Here is a 23,872-nt window from a genome sequence, read left to right as displayed (position 1 = left end):
CCGTACCTTATTAATATTGCCCTCAAATTACAGCGAGTCATGGATCTTATGGGCATCTATTATGGAGCAGCTGATGATTTGTTCCTTGCTCCCAGGCACGGGGGGAGGCTGTTAGCATGAACAAACAGTACTTTTATGATAACAGTAAGCTGGAGCCATATGTGCAGGACAAGAGCCTGTTGTATTTGGTGCCATGCGTGTAGCAGAAGTCAGGTCTCAGACTTCCACGGTTGTCACTTTTGAGTTCAAACTGATATATTATTGTCTGCCTGAATGTTTACCTCTCTCTTCTCATAAACCACTGTAGAGTGTGCTCAGTGGGATGACTTTGTTTTCTTCCCTGAGACTTGTCTGTCATTTAGTCTGAGTTGTGTGGTATATGGAACAGATGTATTAGGTAATCCCCTTAAACTGATTGTGCAAGATAAAAGAAATATTAGCGATTTCCTTTTAACAAACTCAGCTCATTTCCTGTGGTCTCGAAGATTTAGCATAATCATTTAATCAAGCAGAGAGGTTTACTTTTTCTTTACCTAGGTGCAAAGTAATAAAGCACCAGGCTGGGAGGGCAGGCAGGAGTTTGAATCACCCTAAGTGCAAGGAGAAAAAAAAAATCAAATAGGAAAAAAGAAATGAGGCACTCTTAGAAGAAGAATGCAATTTTGGAGGCAGCACAAGGAGCTGTAAGTGAGATGATCGCTCAGATTGCTTTGACTTACAGGGATAATGTTAAAATACTCTGCAAAAAAAAATCTGTTTCCATGTTCATTTGTCTTGAAGAGCGATGAGAAAAATGGTCTGTGATAAGCCTTGCGTGTATGTGAGAGGACAGAGAATGTTAACAAGGGAAGATTTTTTGTTAATATATCCAGGTTCCAGGAGTATGTTGCCAGTGCCAGTTGTTGTGGGTACTTGAACATCTTGGCTCCTCATTTAATATCAGTGACACTCATATGCATCTTTGTGCTGCTCTCATCTAGCTGAGGGTGAGCACTGGGGGGCAATATGGGTGTGATGTGGGGTTTCTTTGATGAGATCACAAAATTCTCCAGTCTCAGAGATGCCATCCTATGGGGGGAAAGGAGTTGTGGGAGGGAGGATTGGTGCTGGATCGGTCCGAGTGTTTGTTTCCACACCAGATCATGACAAAGCCTCCCAACCTCTTGGTTGAGGTTTCAGGTATGGTTGCTCTTCTTTCATTTCTGGTTGCTTGGTGTTGTAGTAGATATCACGGTCAGTAAGAAAGGGGAAAAGAAAATGGAGTTTTCAGTGCTGGGCAGTGAAGATGAAGCATTTGGGAGGTCTGGATGCTGAATGCCAGTATGGCTTTGGGGAATGTGCAATCACTTGATAGACAGTAAACCTGTGTGAGTGAGGGATCGTGTTCGTACTCCATCTGCTCAGAATTCATCAAAATGTCTCCAGACTTGACACGGTACCACAAGGGCTACGTTGCTCGCATCTGTTACGAATCAAAGTCATGAACCCGAGGTGGCACTGTGATTTCTTTTTCCCTTTTGAAGGTCCTTGAGTATGTAGAGTTGCCTTCAACTCTGGAATTAATTGCTTGAGTGTGCAAGGTTATCCAGAGACCCACTCAGCTGCAAAAATAGCTCGTGCTCCATGCAGAATTACACTTACTGCACTTTGCACTTCGGTTTCACACATTGCACTGCAGGTCGTGCAGCAGATCTGCTTTTTGGCGTGGGAGCAGAAGTCTGCTGCTGAGTATCTAAGCTTTAGTTGCAGCATTGGAAGGAATAATCTTTCTAGTAGTGTTTTACTCTCATTCAGTGAAAACCTAACGTCACGTTTCTGTAAGACACAATTGGGAAATTCTACATGTGGGTTTAAAAGCGAATGTTTTTAGGCCTGCTGCTTTGTGGTTGCGTTTTGGGGTTTCCTGCATTACGTATAGATTAGTCCAGCTTTGCTGAGCTCTATATAATGACTTTATTGTCTTTGCTTCCTTATTATTTTTACTGAGGAGCTGTAGTGGGATAACTGCTTGTACTGGGGATTAGCTGGAGGGATAAATCTTCATCTTTATGAAAAAAATGTCCAAAGTGATGCAAATTACTTTTAATGCTTCTTGTAACAAGCGAGTCAAAAATTCGTAATTGAAAATCCTCAGGAGGAGAAATACAAACTACTGCGAGATCCAGCTGTTTTTTGCTTTCAGGTGGTGCTGTTAGGAGAGCAAAGAGCACTTTACGGAAGAACAGCACTGATAGCTTTTTAATGATACCATATATTTTACGTCTTCACTAGGGAGGTGCATTTAGAAGGTATCGTTCTTGCATTAGTTGGGGACAAAAGGGGAAAAGAATACTGAAAAGCTGCAGATGCATGATTTCAGAGCCAGAATTCTAGAACATAACTTCAGTTCAGCACTGATGGGGTCAGAAGGTATGTGCTGCTGCCCAAATACACTGTGAGAAAGCGATATGGTTTTCAGAGGAAGCACAGATTCATTTATTTATTTTTTCCAAACTGCATCTATAAAATACACTTTAATTTTCCAATCAGGTCTTCCCCCCTCTCAAATTTCCTAATTTGGGCCTAAAGTACAAAGTTCTCCAGATCTGTCCTGAACTGCAAATCCAAGGGAAAAAAAGCCTGGGTTGTTGCTTCTGGCTGCTTGAAATGTTTCCTGTGTGGGATTTCATCTGTGGCTGGCTGTAGGCCCCCAATGCTTTCCTTTGTCATCTGCTGAAGACTGGTGCTTTCTCTCTGACCTTCCTGCCCCTGCCTTTGGGAGACGGAAATCTGCCCATCCCGTAATCATTCGCTTGCTACTTAGCCCTTGACAAGCACTAAAGTCAGCAGGCTTAAATTGCTGCCAGCGTTGATATTTCCTGCCCCAGCTGAGAGGGCTCTTTTCTGGGGGAAAAAACAGAGCAAATACAGGCCAGAGCCCAGAGTGCCTGAGGAAGGGTGAGAACCAGGAATCCTGCAGTTCTCAAGCTGCAGATATGTTTCCTTAATTGGTGACAAGTGGTTAAACCCATGTCCCTGTCTGGGGTCGTGACACCTTTGAGGGCAAAATGCCCGGTGGCTCATTGGGTGCAGGTATGGGACAGAGGTTCCTGTTGTTAAGGGGGAAGGAAAAAGTGAGGAACTGAGCGCGTTGTCAGCATTTTGTAGGGTCAGGAGTAGCATGCTTGACCCATAGTGTAGCAGAGAAGGTTTTGTTAGAGGTCAAGAGTCGGAAGCAAAGGCCACTGGAGGATGCAGAGGCACTGAATTGCTGCATTTGCGTCCCCCATCTCTCTGCAGAGGTGCAGGTGGAGACATGGTGGTGGGACCAGGCTGCTGTTGTGCCAGTGGGGAGAGTTTGCTGCAGCTACCCTGAAAATTTATGCTGATAAACTACTGTCTTGGAGGTTTTTACTGTTCTTTTCCTCCTAGACTTACGTCTGATCAGAGCAGTGAAGGCTCCCAAATCACTTACCCTTTGTGTTGAAAGCCATGTGAGATGTAGTTGTCTCAACGCAACTGAGCTTCTGGAAAGGGACTTCCAGCCCATCCTCAGGAGCCCTGTTTGTTTTGTAAGGGACAGACAGCAGCTTAGAAGTTATAAGCAAGAAATGATATTTAGTTTGGAAGCGCAGATACAAACCATGTGAAAGAGATGCACGGGTTCATAAGAAGACTGCACCTACTTTGTGATCTACTGTCCTCAAGAGACATTAAAAGCCACAAGGGAGCTGCTGGAGGTGTTTGTAGTGGGTGGAAGAGCTGCTTTGGTATCACCATTTCTTCCCTAATGAAGTGTGATGATAGCAGCCGAGGAGGGAATTCTCTTGAAACCATTTATGGAAGCTAGCTATGGAGGGGGCAGGTAACCTGTTTTCCCACAGCTGCTTGAAAGCTGCAGAAAGAGCCCCATGACTTTTTAACCCTCTTTGCTCTGAGCTGCTCATCTCCAACAAGGCATCCAGAGAGCTCAAGGTGAAGTTAAACCTGCATGAACCAAGTTACTGTTGGCCTTTGTGAGCTCCCTTACCTCCAGCTGGTAACTGGAGTTGCTCCTGCCCTTTTTTTGCATGGATGCTGAATGTAATTAAGGCCTCTATCAGCAGAAATATGCGGTCAGTAAGCTCTTAATTCAGTAAATATTGTGCCCCTCCTAATTACCATTTGGATATAAAAGTCAGTAGACAAACATCCAATCTCCTTTTGTGCGGCCTTCACCCTTGGTTTGATTAAAGGAGAATGTGTCCTTAATCCTTTCCCAAAAGGAAGTTCATGTTCCTATATCAGATGAAGCCAGGCACCCCCTGGGCATGAACAGATCCTCCCAGTGAAGTGACCAGGACAGAAATGATGTTTGTTGCTTGTATGCAAGCGTTGAGAGGAGATGAGTGAGGGACAGATGCTGCTGTTCTGTGGACAACTGAGAACCAACCTTAAGAGCCAAGGAGCCTTTTTAGTGTTGCAAAGAGGCCTCCAAAGAGTTACATCCAGACAGCAATTTGCAAACTGTGGGGCTGTACTGAGGGGCGCCGTGCACAAGGACATTGCCTTCCACGTGCCAAGGGCAAACATCAATGCAGAAAACAATACGAAGCAATGCTCCACATCAAAGATGACCCTGAGAAGACCTGCCAAGAATGTGGCTGCATCTGCCTCAGCTCCAGTCATTTGAGGGTCTGAGCTAGGCATAGCCTTCAAAGCATACTTGAGCAGCAGTTATTGCGGGTTTAAGGGGCTGAGAGCATGCATGGATATGGTTGTGGGTTTCGAGCTGACGGCACCATGCAGGAGCATTTCAGTCTGCTGGATTTTCTTCTTTCTTTTTCCATCTTTGCCACTCCCCACGCTGTGATTCGGCTCTTAATTCTGAAAGCAATAGGAGGGATAACTAAGGAAGTCTTTTGGTGTCGTTGCCAAAACAAATGGTCTCACTGTTTGGCTCTGTTAAGCACACAAAAAGCTCAGAATCTTGTGCTGTGTCTCTGGGTTGTGGAGAGAGGCAGGTGCTTAGAGAAGAAGCTGGGTTTGGAGGGTGCTTGTGTTTGGTGGCATTGTGTGGGATGGTGTAATCCTATGGCTGATGGAGGGCAACTACTAAAGAATACAGAGCCTTCAGGATGAGCATGCAATAGTCTCCTTTTGACACATTAATATTAAAACTGAGCAGTTAAAGTGCATGGTGCATTGGTTCTCAGGAGCTCTGCTGTTCCTACCTTTGCAATGTCACATCTACAGGCATTGAAGGAGGGGAAGAGAAAAGGCAAACTGAGTCGAGAATTAAGTGTAAATGCACTCTTGAACTTTTCCTCACTCAGAGGTGACTGTAAGCAGACAGATGAAATTGCAGAAAACATCACTGTGGGTATTGAATACTGATGAGGCACAGAGCTGTGCTGTTCCTAAATCTCTCTCTTAAATGTGCTCTGTTGTGCAACACCTTGGAGGCCCCGATCTGTGGTTAAATCAGATGCTTTCTAAATTATTCATGCACTAACACTGGGCCAGCGGAGTCAGTTAAACACTGAAATGTGCTGTTAATTCCAAAACACTTTCGTTGGAATATTTGGGTTGGGGAAGCAAACCAAGAACCGCCCGAGTGATCTTCTTCACAGGGAGCTGAGTGACTGGCGCGTGCTCTTCCAAAACACGGAGTGGAGGAAAATATTACACAAGTAAGGCTGTGTCAATCCCCCAAACCAACGATGCTTCACTTGTCTTACACTCACCTGGAGCATCTCACGGTCCTTCAGCTGGTCATGAATTCTTCTTTCCATGTCACCGAGGAGTTGCTTTTAAAATGTTCTTTCTCCAGCATTGCCCTGATTTGCTTTTTGTGAAATGAATGCAACATAAATCAAAAGTAATTTTGCTGCGCTTATTTTCAAACAGTTGGATTTTGTTTTCTGGTGGCTGTGCCGCTGGCATGGCAACGCTGTAACTGTGCAAGCTTGGAATATAAGAAAGCCTGAGTTATCAGAGTTATTATAAATAGCTATTAAAGCTGACAGGATTTTAAATGTTGTTATTAACATTCTTAATGTTAACTTTAGGGTAGTGAGAGAATGAAATGTGGCTCTGGCAGCTGGTGGGAGTTCCCTGCCAGGCTGCAGCTCCTTGCAGAACCACATCTGGACCTCTGTCATCCCTTCTCAGCTCTTCCCTCCCTTAGGAGGAAGGGAGGGGCAAAGAGGCTGGTTGGGTCTCTGAGCCTTTTCTGCTTGCATGAATTGGTTTTCTGGAGCTTTGGTGGCTTTATGTAGGTTGTTAAGTAGGCGTTTCCCTTGGTAGGTGGGTGCTTCAATGGTGAAGTTTCTACCAGCATCATGCATCCAGGTGCAAGTGCAAACTGCTAGGAGAAGGCTGAGGACACAGGGTAAAACATGGGAAACTTGTACAGATGTGGTGAATGTGATGAGGTATCCACGAGGCCTGGGTTTCGTTACACAGAGCACGCTTCCCTTTAACAGGAACGTGATGCCTCTTCACCTGTCAGCATCAGTTGGGGTGTATCTCAACAAATGCGGTATGAAACATTTGAGTTAAACACAGAAATCCCATAATCAGCCATTTTCCCCTTTTGGTGGGAAAAATCTGTAACTTTTGGAAGTTTGTATCCAATACGAATGTGAAGATGGGTGCCAAAACACGTCTGTCGGCAACTTTTAATCTTTGCATTTGACAAAGCATATAGACATAGGCAAACTGTAATTTCCACGATGAAACCACGGGGTGATGGATTGCTGCAGTGGCATGAAACGGCACAGCAAGGAAATAAATTGCACAAGATAAAAGGAGGGGTTTGGAGTGCATTTACTTCTATTATAAGCTTTTAGAGGCTATGTGCACTATGGTGTACTACCTGGGTTCAAATCTACCGGACTTAAATCCTCTTTGGCAAATAAAGCTTTCTTTGGGACTCAGCTTTATTAGAAAGGAGATCACTTGGTTTTGAGGGGCATTCTAGAGTAATGTTTGAATGAACTTAAGTTGCTTTCCAAGGTAAACACAACCCTAGAACAAAGCATATCTGGGTTTTCTGTTACATACAATGGTGTTTTAAGAGCTTGCACCTGGCATGGCAGAGTGAACGTTAAAAGCCTGTGAAGAATTGCCAGTGCAACATATGGCACATCCCTCTGACAGATCCAGAATTGGTCTGGACTGGGCATGGGCTTGTTGCCAGGGGTTAAGGTTCTTGTTGCAGTGATACGCAGTAGTTAAGCATTTATCAGTGTTGTAACGATGTGAAATTGCTCTTAATCTTCCCCGAAACCCTTTCTTATAGGCAATCTCTATTTATACTTTCCCGTTGTTCTCTAAAGCCATAAAATGTCAAATCAGGACTGGTGAATTCCCCCTTTGTCTCCCTCCTGCAATTGTATTGCAAAATAAGAGCTTATCTATGGGACTACATCCGTCATAAGCTATGGCTCCGCTGGGCAGTCACTGTGGGCAGAGGTTTGAAGAAGCCCATGTTTTGCCATGGGGTTTATCTTAGTTTCAGAATGATCCTGTATAGGGAAGGAAGCCAAACTCTGCTGGTTTTTAAAATCAAACCGTGTCTTTGTGTTCCAAGGATGCATGCAGCACCTAATATCAGCGAGCGGCCGGTGTCTTCTCCTGCAGTGGAACGTGGGAAGGCAGCTTCGGTTTCCCCTGCATCTGCTGGGATCCATAAAGATCAACCCGATGAAATATCAAAGAGGGGTGGATGCTGCAAGGTCACAGCCACTTGGTGTGAACAAGGAGCCTAAGATGGGAAGGCGCTGGCTGATGGTTTTTCATAACATGCTGTCATGTGGTCCCTTTCATAAAACCTCACCTTTCTGTCATGGGGTTGATGGAGTCCTCAGTACTGCTGAATGCTGCTCTAGCATTTGGCTAAAGAGCATTGTGGTGCTATGAGCCTTTTTCTGATTTTCTTTCCAAGGAGGATGCAGGGCACTTCGATGAGGATGAGCAGTGGTAAGATGGGCAGGATCTGCTTACAAGCCTCTGCTAAGCACGGGGATCCTGGCACTAACTGGATTTTTGTTAGAAAAGTGGCAGAAATGGGGGTCCTTCAGAACTCTGTCTGTGGGCGTGAGATGCTGTTTTGTTCCTTCTTCCCCCGTCTTTAGCTTTTTTGCTGTTCAAGGACTGGGCCATCTGGCTGGCAGATGATACCTTTACATTTGTCTGTTTTCAGTTTTCCTACTATAAATCATCTGATTTGGCTGTTTTCTGTTGCATGAGCTCTTCCCAGCGTTTGAACTAGCTCTGCCCCAATGGGGAGCATTCTGCTGGGGCTCCTGCTCCTGCTGCGCCTTCCAGACAGCCATGCTCTGAAGCCTCCAGATTGGATTCCCGTGCTGCCACAAGCAGCTCTCTGCGCTGTGCACCACGGCTCCATTTGTTCCACCAAATAGGCAACGTGGGGTCTTTTGTTAGAAAGGGTTTGGGACCACGTGTGCTCCTGCCTCGGTGCTTTGAGTTCTGTCAAGTCCCTGAGTGGCTCAGCTCAGCCAGCAGGATGAGGGACAAGCATTCTTTGTCCTGCTGCTGAGTGCGGCATGATGGTGGAGGATTTTGTCTTGGCCAGGCACGCGGTGGTTTCTGACGGCATTTTGCTGTCTGCCTCTTTAGCACGGAGCTATTTCTTGGGATCTTAACTCATGTCTCAGAACTGTCGTGGTCCCTCTGTCTGGGTTGTGTGAAGGCATCTCACTTCCTTTCTAAAAATTCAAGTGGCTCTTGTTGACAGCAGCAGGCTCAGCCACCCTGAGTGACTGAGTAGTGGTAGCTGCAATCAGTGCTCCTCACGGATAAGAGGGGTGCAGATGATGCCTGAATGATCGTTCCTGGCCAGCCAAAATCCAGCTTAACCACAGAAAATTGTCCTTCAGTCTTTTTGCCTGGTTTCTTTAAATGTTGAAGAGAAATTGTGTTCTTTTTGGGCTTGGCAGAAAGACAACAGATTTCTGTCCTTCCTCGTTTTTTGTAAGAAATTCTGCTGCCATTACTGGCAAAGCCAGCCTGCCCCTGGGGGAGATCAAGAGGTGGAGCTTTGTCTGGAGCCATTGCTGGTGCCTGGGGAAAAGTGAGAGCACAGGGCAGGTGATGGGGATGCCTCCCCTTGGGTGTTCTTCTGTCTTCCAGAAACTGCTGCTCAGAGACCGGTGGAGATGGAGGTGAATGTGGTAGTTCTGTGTGGATCTTTATTCCATAGATTTACACAGTCCTGAGCAAGAAGTCTGCAGAGGTGTGCCACATGTACCAAATGACCTCTCCCCTTCCTCTGGTGCACATGCATCTCCTCCCCTTGGTCTTGGATCACAACCTATTTCGGGTGCTCTATGTAAACGCCTTATAAGAGGTCACAAGTGCGTTGCTTAAAAACTCTGGAGACTGTTTCTATTTTGTCAGCGAGTCTCCAGTCCTGACTTAATTTTCCATTTTCACATATAGCCGATCGGCCCTCAGACTGGCTGCTGAGGGGGAGAGCGTGTTCAGTGCCTCAGATGGGTCTACCATGCAGCCAGCAGGGAGGCGTGGTGCTGGTAGTAGTGCTTTGCAGGCAGACAGCGTGGAAGTTGCTTCAATGAATGTTTTGAAGCCAGGCCAGGGAGTGAATCAAACATGAATGACCGTGAGTCATTTCTGAGAACAACTCTGCTGAGGGTTCAGGGGTGACTCGATGACCGCAGATCGCTTTGCTGTCCTTGCAGTGCAAGGAGGGGACCCACAATGTCTGTCTGGGTGTGTTGTAGTGCTGATTTCATGCTGCAGAGGGGAGGACTGGCTGCGACCCCTGCGTGGTAGGTGTGCCGAAGGAGGAGAGCCAAAAACCCCTCCTCCACTTTCCAGATGCTTGAAACCACATATATGTGGAGTTGTGATGAATCTTGATTGCACAGCTCCATTCCCACCAGCCCCGTGGCAAATGTGTGGGGTATTCTGCTTTAGTGACCGAGGACTAATTTTCTTCTCTTTTTCCTCTTTTAAAGGTGAACCCTACACCACAGGGTACGCAAGCACTGCTGAAAATGATGTACTGCCCACACTGTCGAGGTCTGATATCAGTGAAGCCATGTTACAATTACTGCTTTAATGTCATGAGAGGCTGCTTGGCCAACCAAGGGGACTTGGACGCCGAGTGGAATATCTTTATGGGTAAGGCAATTTGGGTTAAAACTGCATGTAAGTACACTCTGATATTATGTCCTTCCTGTGTACGGATTTTGACAGTGGCCATGTTTGCTACAGCAGATTTTAAGTTGTGTGAGGCAGGTATCTTTTTCTTTCACGTCTCCGTATACAGTAAAGCTCTTGCAGTTCATGTTAATTTCTGAAGAAATGAAACTTTCATTGCACCAGTGACCTCCATTGCAGCAAGCTTTAGGAAGGTGGAGCTGCCATGCATTCGTAGGTTTGGAGTGTCTCTTCTTCACAGAGTCAAAGTTGGAAAAGACCTACAAGATCATTCAGTCTAATCGTCCACCAGTCACCAATAGTTCTCACTAGACCATGTCCCTCAACACAACGTCCAAATGTTCCTTGAACACCTCCCTGGACAGCCCATTCCACTGCCTGACCACTCTTTCAGAGAAGTAGTATTTCCTAATGTCCTAAATCTCCCCTCGCGCAGCTTGAAGCCATTCCCTCTAGTCCTATCACCAGTTACACGAGAGAAGAAGCCGACCCCCAGCTCACTGCAACCTCCCTTCAGATAGTTATAGAGAGCAATGAGGTCTCCTCCTCCCTCTTCTCCAGACTGAACGATCCCAGCTCCCTCAGCTGCTTCTCATAAGCCCTATGCTCCAGACCCATCACCAGCTTTGTTGCCCTTCTTTGAACGCTCCAGGGCCTGGATGTTTTTCTTGCAGTGGGGGGCCCAAAACAGGACACAGTACTCGAAATGTGGCTAACGGTATGTAGCTCCCCAGGTCCTTCTTACAACCCTTCTTGTAGATGGGAGTCACGTTGGCAAGTCTTTGGGACCTCACCAGTCAACAAGGAGTGCTGATAGATGATGGGAAGCGGCCCAGCTGTCACCTCTGCCAGCTCCCTCAGTGCTTTCAGGTGAATCTCATCCAGCCCGTGGACTTGTGGCAGTCCAGTTGGAGCAGTAGGTCTCTGCGTCCTCCTGAATCGTGGGGGGTTTTGTCTGCTCCCCAGCTGAGACTACCAGGTCAGAGAGTGAAGTACCCTGAGGATAACTTTAAAGACAGACATAAAGAAGGCATTCAAAACCTGTGCCTTTTCCTTATCCTCAGTGGTCACAATCCCAGCCTCATCCAGTGAAGAATGGAGGTACTCTTTAGTCCTCCTCTTACTGTTGATGTATTTCTAAAAGAGTTTCTTGTTCCTTTTTACCTCAGCAGCCAGGTTGACTTCAAACTGGGCTTTTGCCTTTATGATGTTCTCCCTACACATCTTAACAACTTCTCTGTACTCTTTCTGAGTCACCTGTCCCTTCTTCCACAGGAGGTAGATTCTCTTCTTCTCCCAGCGCCTCAAGAATAGCTCCCTATTCATCCATGTCTGTCTTCTTCCCTGACAGCTCATTTTGCAGCTCAGGGGGACAGCCTGCTCCTGTGCCTTTAACGCTTCCTTCTTGAAGAGTGACCAACTGTCTTGGACCCCTTCACTCTCTAAGACTGGATCCCAGGGGACTCCCCCTATTAGTATTCTGAACAATTCAGTGTCTGCCCTCTGGAAGCCCAAGGTAGCAGTTATGCTGCTCCCCCTCCTGGCTCCACCAAGAACCGAGAACTCTACCATTTCATTTCATGGTCACTCTGTCCAAGACAGCCTCTGACCTCCACATCTCCCACCAGACCTTCTATGTTTGTGAATAGCAGATCTAGCAGGGGAACTCCTCTCTTAGGCTCTCTCATCTGCTGCATCAGAATGTTCTCCTTCATACACTCCAGAAACCTCCTAGACTGCCTCTTCTGCACTGTGTTGTATTCCCAGCATATGTTGGGGAATTTGAAGTCCCCCATGAGGACAAGGGCTGGCAATCGCACAGCTTCTGCCAGCTGCTCATAGAACACCTCGTCTTCATCCTGGTTCGGTGGTCTGTAGCAGACGCCCACCAGGATGTCTGCCTTGTCAGCCCTTCCCCTGATGTTTACCCATAAAGATTCAACGTTATCATCCCCAGCCACAAGCTCAGTAACTTGCTATAGCAAGAAGATGTGTTGTATGTGCTATACCTCCTCTGTCTTGATTCATCACAATGTCCAAAAGCCTGGAGGCTGAGCTAGATTAAGACCTCTAAGACTTTTTGTCTGCTTCCAAGGATTTCCATCACAAAGCTCTCATATCCTTCCCCTGGTTTCTCTCTCTAATGTACGTACAAGCTGCTTTTTCCATATGACTCCTTGCATGTTTTTGTCACCATACAGCTGTCCTTCCTAAAGCCAGTTTTCTTGCTATGCAGTCTGGGAGGCTCCATCAGCCGTGGTGAGCTTTGGGAAAAGCTGTAGGCCTGTATTTTACATTAAAAATTTGAATGGAACATACGTCTAAATCCATTTCTAAACAGCCCATTTGGCGCTCAGCCACCGTCCTTTAGAAATGTTGATAGGCTGTAAGTGATGCTCTGCAAGTACTTTTGCCATCGTCTTCCTCCTGTTTCTTTCTGTTCCACGTTTATAAATGGTGTTATTTGGTATGTGCAATAGACTGACAAGTCAGATATGTGAATAGACTGAAATGTTAAATTTTCCCTTGGGTCAGGACAGCAGAATTTGTGGCATGTCATGTTTTGGGGGCACAGGCAATAGTAACGTTCAGTGTTTTCATTTGTGCTCCTTTTCAAGGATCTTGGTTTATCTGTGGAAGAGCATCCTTTGGGAGCAGTCTCTTCGCTCCAGTTATGTGTGCTGAAGTGCACGTGTGAAGTTCCTGCAGCTACTGAGGAGGCTGCGGTGCTCTTCCAGTCCTGCTGTTGGAAAAAGGAGCTGTTAGAAAGAAAAGATTTCCCTTTCTTTAAGCCGTGAGATTAAAAAATCAGAAAGGCGGGGGCAGTTGCTGATAATTGGCATCTCAGGCTGTATTCAAATCATAGAACTTGTTTTCTCATGTTTTGTGCATTGGCTTTTCACGTAACTGCCTGTGCCAACTTACTTGTGTGCAGGGTATTATTTTCAGAAGGTGTATATTTTTGCCTGTATATTCCATGTGGGGAGTTAAATGTGACACTAAATTGGGTTTCCAAGTCATTCTCTGGGAGGCTGACACCCCCCTTCTTCCCCCCACCCCCCCCATTCCTCCCAGCCCTCTTTCTCATGAGAATATTAAGTATTTCAGCTACAATTGTTGCTGAAACAGCTCAAAGCCAGGAGACTTGCAAACATCTAGTCCAAGTAGAAAAGAGGAATCCCATGAAAGGGAAGGGCATAATGCCAGAAAACAGACAAAAGCACAAGCAGCTAATTGCTGTAGGTGGTATGCAAGTAAAAACTAAACTTGGAGGGAACCAGTGAGCCCTGTCACATGAGACTGATCAGGGACTGCGTACAGTAATTAAGATTATTAAACATGACAAAATAAATAAATACGATTCCAGGATGGAAGCAAAACTTCTTGCAGTGCTTCCTCCCTAAAGGGCTTCTTGGCCACTCATTACTTAAGTACAGTCTTAAGCTTTGTTACATTTACTGGCAGTATTTGCTACTTTCTTTGCACTCTGGGCTGATTCTTGCAGTGGAGTAAAGATACTGGAAACTGGAGCTGCTCTTTCTATGGCCAGTTTAATAACCGAAGAGGTGCTGGTTACATTGCAAGCTTTTTTTTTCCATCTCAGTTTGACTCTTGAGGCAAATGAACTTCAATAGATCGCGTGTTTGAGGGGGAAGCGTGCGACAAACGTCCTTTGTGTATGTTTTTAAAAGTTCAAAAGGAAAAAAGCACAGCAACCCAGTTGCACGGGCTCTGCTGTTTTACATTTTGGGCCTAAATACCGAGTTATTTATGACGTGTCAAAAGTAGATTTTTTTAAACTAGTAAAATAAAGATAGTTGAAGGGGGAAAACTTGTAATGAATACTGGAAGTACGCGCAGAGTTATATGGGAGTGTAGAATAGGCATCTGCGTATGCTTGTGTTTGCGCTTGTGTTCGTGCTTCTGTTTTTGTTCTTTAAAAAAGCACCTAATTGATAGGATTATTTCTCACCAGAGTATGGCGTAGCATTGGTTCTTATCTTTGCCTTTCCTTTTCTTCAGTAACCCTTTCCTCTCTGTGTCCACCGCCTGTTTTCACCCGGATGGACAGTGCTTTATAGAGTTAGTGGTCCTGTGTGAAAGTCACCTATGTAAAGCTTTTCCAAAACGGGGATGTTGAGCCTGTAGGTTTTTCAAGACAAAGCCTTCTTCCTGCCTTCCTTCTGCAAAGTACCATTTAAAGTATGAAATAACGGCCAAATTGTACTCTTTTTTTCTCTCATTTAGCTGTCTTTAAATTATTTCGCCACCCATTCTCAGCACAATTGCACACCAATTAGACAGGGGTATACTTTGTTTCAAACAAGCTTTGCGGTGGGGGGTGTGTGTAAGGCTTTCCTGAATGAGCGGTGTTAATCTCCAGTGCCTTTTCATCATTTTTCTTTTTTCCCCCACAGAGATTTACTCCGATCAAAGATGTAGAACTCAGGCTCCATATACATATCTGGAGTACTGCTTTGGGCAAAGAATTTTTCCCTTTTAAAAATAATGATTGTTGTTAATGAATGGTCAAGGTCTTCCCCCCTCCTCCCCTCCCCTTTTAAATCAGATCTTGGGGTTAAGGCTGAGGACTGCCTTTTGTTCTTCAAGTCAGACAGTGAGGCTGAAGATGTGGGTTTCTGATTATTTGTGGCACAATGCGAAAGAATTGCTTTCCTTCATGAGAGTGAGGTGCTTTGTCGCCAAGGATTGTCTCAATGCCAGTAGCAAGGACAAATGTATGCAGGAGGAAAAGGGTCTTTAAGGCATGGAGCTGTACGGTGTGGTGTTTTTGTTGTTCCTCCCCCCTCCAAATCCACTTCCATCTCCCCAGCGCAGTGAGGAGGGACACTCTTTGTCACGCTGTGTGTTTGTAATAGGTGACCAGGGTACGTTTTTCACTCTGCCAGACTTTTTTTTTGTGAAGCAGATCAAACTTGTTGAGCCACCTTGCCCTGCCTTATAAATGTCAATTACTTTGAGCTGGAGCTGGAGGGGGGTTGAGGAGGGGAAAATCCTTTGGGGAGACAAGTTGCACCTAGGCTTTATTTAGGGTTGTAGTGCAACTTGCCTCCCCTCTCAGAGTGCCGTGATGCTAATGTTATCTTGAATCCCAGCCAACCTTATTAATGTCAAATGTGGCTGCCAGAGAGGATCCACCTCTGGCTCTGCCTGCTGGTGGGGACACCAGCCAGCTCCTGGTGGGAGGTAGAGGTTTGCAGGATGGCCCCCAAATCAAAACAAGAGGGCTAGGTGGAGTCCCCTTCTCCCCTCCTTTTATTTTCTTTTTAATGAACATTTATTTCATTTAGTGCTACTTGTCAATATCGATCCCCGCTCGTGAAGAGCTACAGTCGAACATATTCTCAAAAGGCAATTATTACTTTCCTTATCTTTTATAGGCAGCTTTGGCAGCTCTGCTGGAGGCCGAATGCATTTTCTATATCGGCAGTCAAAGCAGAGGCTGCATTCCTTCTCTGTGATACATGTAACGCCATGGCACCATCGGTAACAAAGGGCCCAATTCGCTCTACATTCCCATGGTCTTGTGTATGGCCTGCCCGGCTCAAAGTTTACAAAGACGCCAAACAGCCAGAAGAATCGGGGTTTATGTTTCCTTTCAGTCTTTCACAAACACTTTATTGATCTGCGGCCTTTCCTGGCCGCTCGGAGAATTAAGTAGTTACAAAATGGAATGATTTTCTTCTTTTAAAACTATGCATTTTTGTGTGGTTTTTATTATCCACCCATTCATAATATTTTTATTCGAAATGAGCAGCTTCCTCCTAACTGTGATGGGACATTCTTTGTGAGCGTGAAAAACCCCAAACGCTTTGACAGTGATGAACACATTTAAGCTGTGCTCCACTTGTTTACAAAAGTCTCCATTTGGTAGCACATCAAAAGCATTTTTCTTCCCCCTTGGCACAATGGTATATTCATGCTAGCGGTCATTACTCAGAGATTTGAAGCATCACTTTATTGGAGCCCACCACAATGCAGTCTAAGATTCTTTGTTTTGTTTGTTATTACCTTCTTAAAAAAAAAGGAAAAGAAAAAAATGCATTTAGTTCAGACCTGTTTGTAGTCACTGACGGGCTGAATTCCAGCCTTGCTCCAGCATTAATGGCAGTTGTGTCCATCTGCAGGGTGAGGGTGTTTCCTGGGTGCTGAGCTCCTCGTGGGTTTTGTCTTTAAACATTGCTTGGATGGCACCACTGGTTCCTCTGATGCTGCATCTCTTCCAAAGCAATTTTTAGGTTGCCGTGATCCGCTGATCAGTCCTTAATTAATGCCCATCTGTTCTATAATACAATGAGTTGTTGTTACAGACTGCATTTCTAGGCTAGGAACGCTTCTACAACTTGTGTGGTGTTTTTGGGACGTAAAGATGTTTTACATTTTATAAGTATGCAAGTAGCTCGATTGCATATATTTATAATCTTTAGGGTGGTGGCTTTTTATTTAAAAGGAATTAGACACTATTAGTAAGCTGTTCCACACGCAGAGCGTCTTTACAGGACTTGAACTGATAAGCAAAGGCCTTAGAAGTTTTCTGCTTTTCCTTAGTACCTTTCTGCACTTTGGGGGAGAACGAATGTCACAAGAAACCCTTTTCAAGAGAAATTAATAGACTGAATGTGAAATACCTGTTTCTCCTTAATGGAGGAGAACTGGCGTATCCTCAGGAGGAGGGAGGAGCTCCTTGGGAGAGGGCTTCCTCTGGGCCATTGCGTCACAGCGGGGGGAATTCAAAGAATTCAATGCAACTGCAAAATTAGGAGTTTGTGGCATAGCAGCATGAAGCGATGCAGGAGAGGAGTGAACAGTGCTTTGGGAATGGAAAGAGTGCAGAGAAAACAATGCAATGGGCAAGAAAAGATGAGTGCTTAGCATGAGATGTGTGCCTGGAGCTGCCATTTAAAGGGTGACTCGGAGAAGGCTTGAAAGCAGTGCAGGTTGAAATCTTCATCACTAATAATAATTTCCCAGAGGAAGTAATGGAAGCTCAGTAGCTCTTCTGTTTAATGATGTTTTTGATGAATACGTGTGTGCCAGCACAGGAAGACTGACCTAGTGTTGGCTGAGGGACTTTTCCATAGCCCCTTTAGTAGACATGTGCCAAGCATTTACCCTGCTCTCCTGCCGTCTTCCTTGTGCAAATTGTCCATGTAAGGCCAGACTGTGCAGTCATCTATCATCTTCTCCTGGCACAGCAAAGTCTGAAGCTTTTTGTAAGGGCAAGGCTGCAGTGTTGGTGCTCTTGGGCCCTCCCGTGTTAGTGTCATCTTCCAGACTAGCACACGGACCCCGGTGCCTTTCTCTCACTCAGCGCTGAAAGCAGTCTCTGAAAACAAATGACACAAGGAAACCTATAATAAATAAGTATGGAGTATGGAGAGGAGGGTTTTAGTAATGCTTGTTCTAATGGGAGTAGCTGATTACAGACTGCCTTCTGGCAGACTGCAAAGGCTGTCCTTCATTTAGTGCTGCTTTTGATGTCTATGAGCCCATGGCTGGGTGCTGGCAGGCTGGGAAGCACCGACAAGCAGCCTGGTGATGTTCCAACCTCTGGGAATGCAACAGAATGTTTCCTGGAGAGATGTGTGCTGGTCAGAAGTGACACTGCAGTAGCACCTCTATGGTCCTCACTGACCAGGTCAGCGCTGCATCTTGCCTCAGTGTCTTGTTCACATTGTGTAGTGTGAAGTTCCAAATGCCAACACCATGTTGCCTTTTGCAGGTGTTGGGGGGGGAGGGAGGATGTTGGTGAGCGTTATTGTTGAGACAGCTCTATTAAAAACCTTTGCTTCTCTTTCTGTGTTAGGTTCAATGCTGCTGGTAGCAGAGAGGCTGGAGGGGCCTTTTAATATTGAGTCAGTCATGGACCCCATTGATGTGAAAATTTCAGATGCCATCATGAATATGCAGGAGAACAGCATGCAAGTGTCTCAGAAGGTAAACAGACAACGGGTGCACAGGCTTTATTTATCTAGTCTCTTATGTTCCCCTATTCTAGTTGACTTGTTTTTTTTCCTTAATGCCTTTTCAAGCATACAGAGAGCTATTTATTATATCAAGGGCTGGGTTGCAGACCTGTGTTGGGCTCGAAGTGGAGGCCTCTTGTGAGCTCCTATTTTCTCAACTCATTTCTTTCCCTTGCCCAGGTTTTCCAGGGATGTGGCCAACCAAAAACTCTTGCACAAGGCCGAGCCGCTCGCTCCGTCTCCGAGGGTGGTTTCAGCGCTCGCTTCAGACCCTACAACCCTGAAGAGCGGCCAACCACAGCTGCAGGCACGAGCTTGGACAGGCTGGTGAGTGCCCCATCCTGCTGGTACCTCTCAGGTGCTGCTCCCCCATGTTGAGCAGAGTGCTTTTTCCACTGGTAATTTATAGGGTATTTTAATACTCCTTGGCCGTCTTCAACTCTCCGAGGGGTGTAGTCTGCCCATGGCTCTGCATGTGAATTACCTCAATGCTCGTGTGTCAGAAAGTGCCTGTTTTAAAGGCTTTGCTTATGAGTAATATGTGTTTGAAGAGCGGTGTTTAATTTTGTATTAAAAAAGTAAATCAACCATCAAAACGACGCAACTTTACACGCAGCCTAACGAGCTGGCCTGTGCACGTCTGTTGTGATAAAAATACCTTTCCAGCTTCACTTTTAATGAGTCTTTGGTATTCTGGACTGTGTCCTGCATCTCTTTTTTCTTTTTCTTTTTTTTTAATAGGTTACTGATGTGAAAGAAAAGCTGAAGCAAGCCAAAAAATTTTGGTCATCTCTCCCTGGCAATATTTGCAGTGATGAAAAGATATCTGTGGGCACGGGCAACGAGAATGAGTGCTGGAACGGGAGCGCCAAGAGCAGGTTTGGAGATGTGGCTGCACTGGGTGAATGCTCCTCTCCCTCCCCAGCCATCCCCATGGGCCAGCCCAGCACTTTGAGCCCTCTACTCTTAGGGGCTTTCACACAGGCTGCTCCATTGGCCCTTCTTGTAGGCAGGGGAACTTGAATGAATCATAGAATCATTTCAGTTGGAAGGAACCTTTAAAGGGCCATCTAGTCCAACTCATTTGCACTGAAAAGGTATGCCTGCAGCTCAGTCGAGCTGCTCAGAGTCTGGTCCAGCCTGACCTCAAATGTTTCCAGGGATGTGGTATCCACCACCTCTCTGTTCCAGTGCTTCACTAAAGCAAAACTAAAGGGTTGCTTAACCCCTGTGCGGAGGTTTGTTTTCATATCTATCCAGATGCAGCATCTCTCTGCACCTAGATATCTTCCCAACTACTTGTAGATTTAGGAAAGTGATATGTAGAAAATCTTGGCCAAAAGATTGGGGATGCTTCTCCTGCAGTGTTGCCTCCATGTTTCCAGTCCGTGCTTCTCACACGATGCTTACCAGCAGCTGTTGCTGGGTTTCTTGCTGGGCCAAGGAGATGGAGACTGCTGAAAGATCAACTTCTGTGCTTCTTGAGGACAGTGGCACAAGGGGACCAGTGGTTTTCATGCACACTTTGTATGGAAAAATAGTTAACAAAACTTTTCCTTTTTTCATTTCATTAAGGAAGAAATTACCAACACATGGGTAAACCGAAGGATTTCTGTCATATGGTTTATGTAACTGTGTAACTTCTATTTTGGAAATAGACATTTCTTTTCCTTGTTTGCTTACTGAAGAAATAAGCAAAATCCAAGATGTTCCATTTAAAAAAAAGTGCAGAGTTTTCCAGCAGTTTTTCTTCGCTTTTACAGTTTTTGCTCCTGATATTTTGAGGCACAGGACTGAGCCACGCTGCATTCACTTTTCACTATTTCATGGGTGTCTGGAACTCCACATTGCTCAGCTAGGGTAATGGTTTGGGACTCTGTCAAAAGAAATGACTCTACCTCTCCTGAGGTCTTGTTCACCAGCAGCTTCTGCAGAGGTTTTCACAGCAGATGTCCCTGCTGCGCATGAGGTCTGGCACCAGCAAGATGGAGACTTTGCAGAGCTAAGCAAGGAGTGGGGGGACCTTGGGGGGTTCTGGCCCCTGCTGACTGCCATTCTAAGTGGATTGGACTTCACTCTTAACCTCTTATCTCTATAACTCCAAGCAGCTAGAAGTGTTCATCCACACTTTGGTCTCTTGATCTCTTAGCAACATGTGTTATTGATAACAAATAGTAAAAATAGACCCTTAAAAATTTAGGGTTTTAGCAAGCCCTTTAGATATATGCTTACATCTCACTGCCTGGTCACTGGGATCAGAAGAAAGAAAAGTGTTATATCTGTGATCTGTAAGATAAAAGATGTCAAGTTCTGTTGTTCTGTAGGGACAGTTACTGCAAATACCTGTTCCAGGAGATGTATTCTGGTGGGTTTTGTTGCTCAGCCTCTCATTTAAGCCAGCAGATTGTCTTTGTTGAGGTGCGCAGCAGTGCAGACCTGAGCATGCACAGCTCCTCAGGCAGAGCAGGATGGCTGTTGTCTGCTTCCCTGAGCTGGGTTATGTTATCTCATTTTCAAAATCACAGATGTTTTTCCTGCTGGGGTTATTAGAGAAATTACATCTCATGTCTGTGTGGTAAGAAGTACGTCTCTAATACCGCAGCTTGATTGCAAAGGCACATTATGCAAAGCCAGAATGTCTTTTGCCTCCCACAGTTCCCATAGGTTTCTTGGGTGTAGCTATGACCCCAAAGGTTGTTTTCCCAGAAGCGTCATCTAACTGGACATCAGGGCAGCTCAATGTCTTGTTTGCTGTGTTGCCTGCAGCAAGCTGATTTATGCTGTTGCAAGCTATTATTGTTATAAACCTCCAATCTTCCTTTATAGTTTTGTTGTTGTTGTTGTTATTGTTGTTTTTTGGACTGGGGATAAAATTCTTCCCCTTAGCTTTTCAATCACAGGAGCAAAGAGTTTGTGAAAACGCTGCTTGATTTTCTGTGCTTCCAAAGGCTGCAAGGAGGGTAAAGAGCTGGAGAAGTGCTTTGTGAGGGCTAATGTGTGGGAAGGAAGCATTAGGCTCAGGAAATCACCAGAGCTTGGAATGGGGGGTGGCACCACTGCATTTCCCACTCTCACCCTTTGGCGTGGTACCCACTGAGGGCAGCTCCAGTAACGGCCGGAGTGGTTTTCTTATAGGTACGACTTTGCGGTGACTGGAAACGGCTTAGCAAGTCAAGTGAACAACCCAGAGGTGGAAGTTGATATTACCAAGCCAGACATGGTGATTCGTCGGCAGATCATGGTTCTGAGGGTGATGACCAACAAGCTGAAGAACGCGTACAGTGGGAACGACGTTGACTTCATTGACGTCAGTACGTTTGCTGTCATTTGCCTTTTTTTTTTACTGGATTTCATGCTAACACACTGGGTAGCTGGTTAAGTGTCAGCTATCTGTAAGCGTGTTAGCAAGGAGGGTGGGGAATGGCATCTCTGAAAGGGGGCTCATCAGTGCCAAAGTGCTGCATACTGCGAGGCATCAGCAGTCTCCTTATACCAGGAGCATTGTGGAAGTATCTGTGCGCTTGTTGTCTTCTTCCTCTCCCTCTCCCTCTCTCTCTCACCTCTGCCATTTGCAAGCACAGCACTGAGCTGCAGGAGGCAGAGGGCTGCAGCATGTTTCTTTCCTGCAGGTGAAGAGAGCAGCGGGGAGGAGAGCGGCAGCGGCTGTGAGTTCCAGCAGTGCTCCACGGAGTTCGAGTTCAACGCAACTGAAGTTACTGGCAACTCCAACAAGAGTGATAAAAAAGTGAACACTTCTGCCGCTCCCAGAGGCGGTTTATCACAAGCAGCCTTGTTCCTTAGCATTTTGGTCTTGGCCGTGCAAAGACAATGGAGATAATTGTGCAGCATAGGGAGAAAAAAAAAAAAAGACACTTATTATCAAAGTTAGAAGGCACCTGCTTTCACTTTTATACCATCTAGTGACTTTGCTTTTTAAGTTAATGGACAACAGTGTACAGTTTTTACTATGTTGCCACTGGTTTTAAGATACTGGTATTTTTTTCCCTTGCTATTCTGGGATTAACAGGAATGGGGCCTGTCTGTCTGTCCCGTTCACCAAGAGTCCATGATAGAGGTGGATAACAAACATGTATATACAAGCCTGTAGTTAGCTCTGCATTCGTCTTTATCACTTTTCTTTATTTTTTTTTTTAATTTTATTTTATCACATTTCTTACAAGAAGAAGAAACCCACGGTCCTCTCTTGGCATGTGACAAGTATGTGTTTCTGAAACGAGGAATATCTGTACAGAAGCAGGTTTTATTTATCATGTTATCTCGTGGGGAAGAAATAATTACCAAACGAGCAGAAAACGTGTTTCATGTAGTTAACTTCCCATTTATCCGCCTTATGTTTAGTTGCCTTATCTGGAAAGAAGTGGAAGTGATTTGTCTTTATGATGTGCTGAAAGAGAAGATGAAGGCGGAGCTGGTCAGTGTGCCAAATGCCCTTTTTGCCCATTCTGGTGGTAATGCCAGGAGCAGGTTGTGCTTTCTTTACAGCATGTTTGGTTACATTGGAAGAGACTGCGGAGAATTCCAGTTTTGTGGATGCTAAGAAGAGTTATCGTGTCTTTCCTTTCCCTGGATCTTTGCAATTAGCTGTAACTCGTGTAGGTCAGTTCCCGACATGCATCCCTCATGGGAATAAGGCATTAAACTTGTTCAGTTGGCGGCAACTTGTCGTGTCACAGATCCAAATGCCAACATGTGTCTTGACTGCAGATCTGTTAGATGAGCGCTGGATTAATTATTGTTATTTTTAGGAGTACTTTGCCGAGGGTGAAGCAAAGGGGGGCTGCTGGTTTTGTTTTTGCAGCTTAGGTTGGGTGCAGGAGGGAAGGACCAGCCAGGCAGAGCTGCAGTGCTGCAGACGGATGGGGGCAGGAGTTGGCTGGGCTGAAAGTGCCCCTTTTTGGTGCCCAGGCACTGAGTGAGCACAGCTTTCCAGCACTGCCTGAGGTGCCCTTCTCTCTATCTGTGCATTTTGTGTTTGGAACAGTGATTCAGTAATGAAAGAAATGTGTGTTTTTAAGGGGGGGGGGGGGGGGGAAATAAATAAATAAAAAGGAAGAATTTAAAGAGTTTAAGGGGGTGTAAAAAGGAGTCTTCAGAAAGACTGAGAATTACTCCGCATGTCTCCTGCTTTAGGTATGGCCTTTAGGTCTGGCTGGGCTTTGGGATCCAGCCAGGAACTCAATCCAGAGAGAGAGAAGGTTTTCTGTATTCCAGCCTTGTGTTGTAAGGATAATTTTCTATTTTTATATTGAAGCATTAATTACTTGTTAGCTCAGGGTCAGCGTTATATTCAACTTTATTTTCACACCAAATTTCTGCAAAGCTATAAAGATGAAGTATTCTTGGCCGGTGGAAACAATCCTGGAGGCTTAATTTTGCTAGAAGTAGCCCGTTATTTATTAAAACATGATGTTAGTGGGGTAGGGATATTCTGGCTATTTTTCTTTAGAAAATAAATCACGGAAGCATAAACCTGAAAAAGTTATAAATTTATGTGTGGGAAAAAATGGATTGTAAATAGCTAAGTTGCCTTGCGAGGAATTGGAAAATGTGCTGATACTTAGAAACTACCTCAGTACTGAGGAATTTCCTTTCTAGCTTTGAGTGCTATTACATTTACATGGTAGAAGTGAATCTGGTCTCCAATATGTAGCTGAAAGAGTTATCCCTATAGACCTTGTTAGATTGTTTTTAAT

General features: G+C 45.3%; 1 protein-coding gene across 1 annotated transcript in view; it reads left to right on the top strand.

Moving 5' to 3' along the window:
* Positions 1 to 23,198, top strand: part of GPC4 (glypican 4) — a 62,998-nt gene extending 39,800 nt beyond the window's left edge. Inside the window, exons 4-9 of the mRNA XM_072336186.1 lie at positions 9,966 to 10,131; positions 17,999 to 18,129; positions 18,339 to 18,485; positions 18,900 to 19,036; positions 21,294 to 21,469; positions 21,788 to 23,198. Of these exons, the coding sequence (XP_072192287.1) occupies positions 9,966 to 10,131; positions 17,999 to 18,129; positions 18,339 to 18,485; positions 18,900 to 19,036; positions 21,294 to 21,469; positions 21,788 to 21,996 (966 nt within the window). The 3' untranslated portion in view covers positions 21,997 to 23,198. The remainder of the gene's footprint in view (positions 1 to 9,965; positions 10,132 to 17,998; positions 18,130 to 18,338; positions 18,486 to 18,899; positions 19,037 to 21,293; positions 21,470 to 21,787) is intronic.
* Positions 23,199 to 23,872: the final 674 nt, after the last annotated feature.

This window comes from Excalfactoria chinensis, chromosome 4 (genome assembly GCF_039878825.1).
Source record: "Excalfactoria chinensis isolate bCotChi1 chromosome 4, bCotChi1.hap2, whole genome shotgun sequence".
NCBI lineage: Eukaryota > Metazoa > Chordata > Aves > Galliformes > Phasianidae > Excalfactoria > Excalfactoria chinensis.
This window is presented reverse-complemented; position numbering and strand designations above follow the sequence as displayed.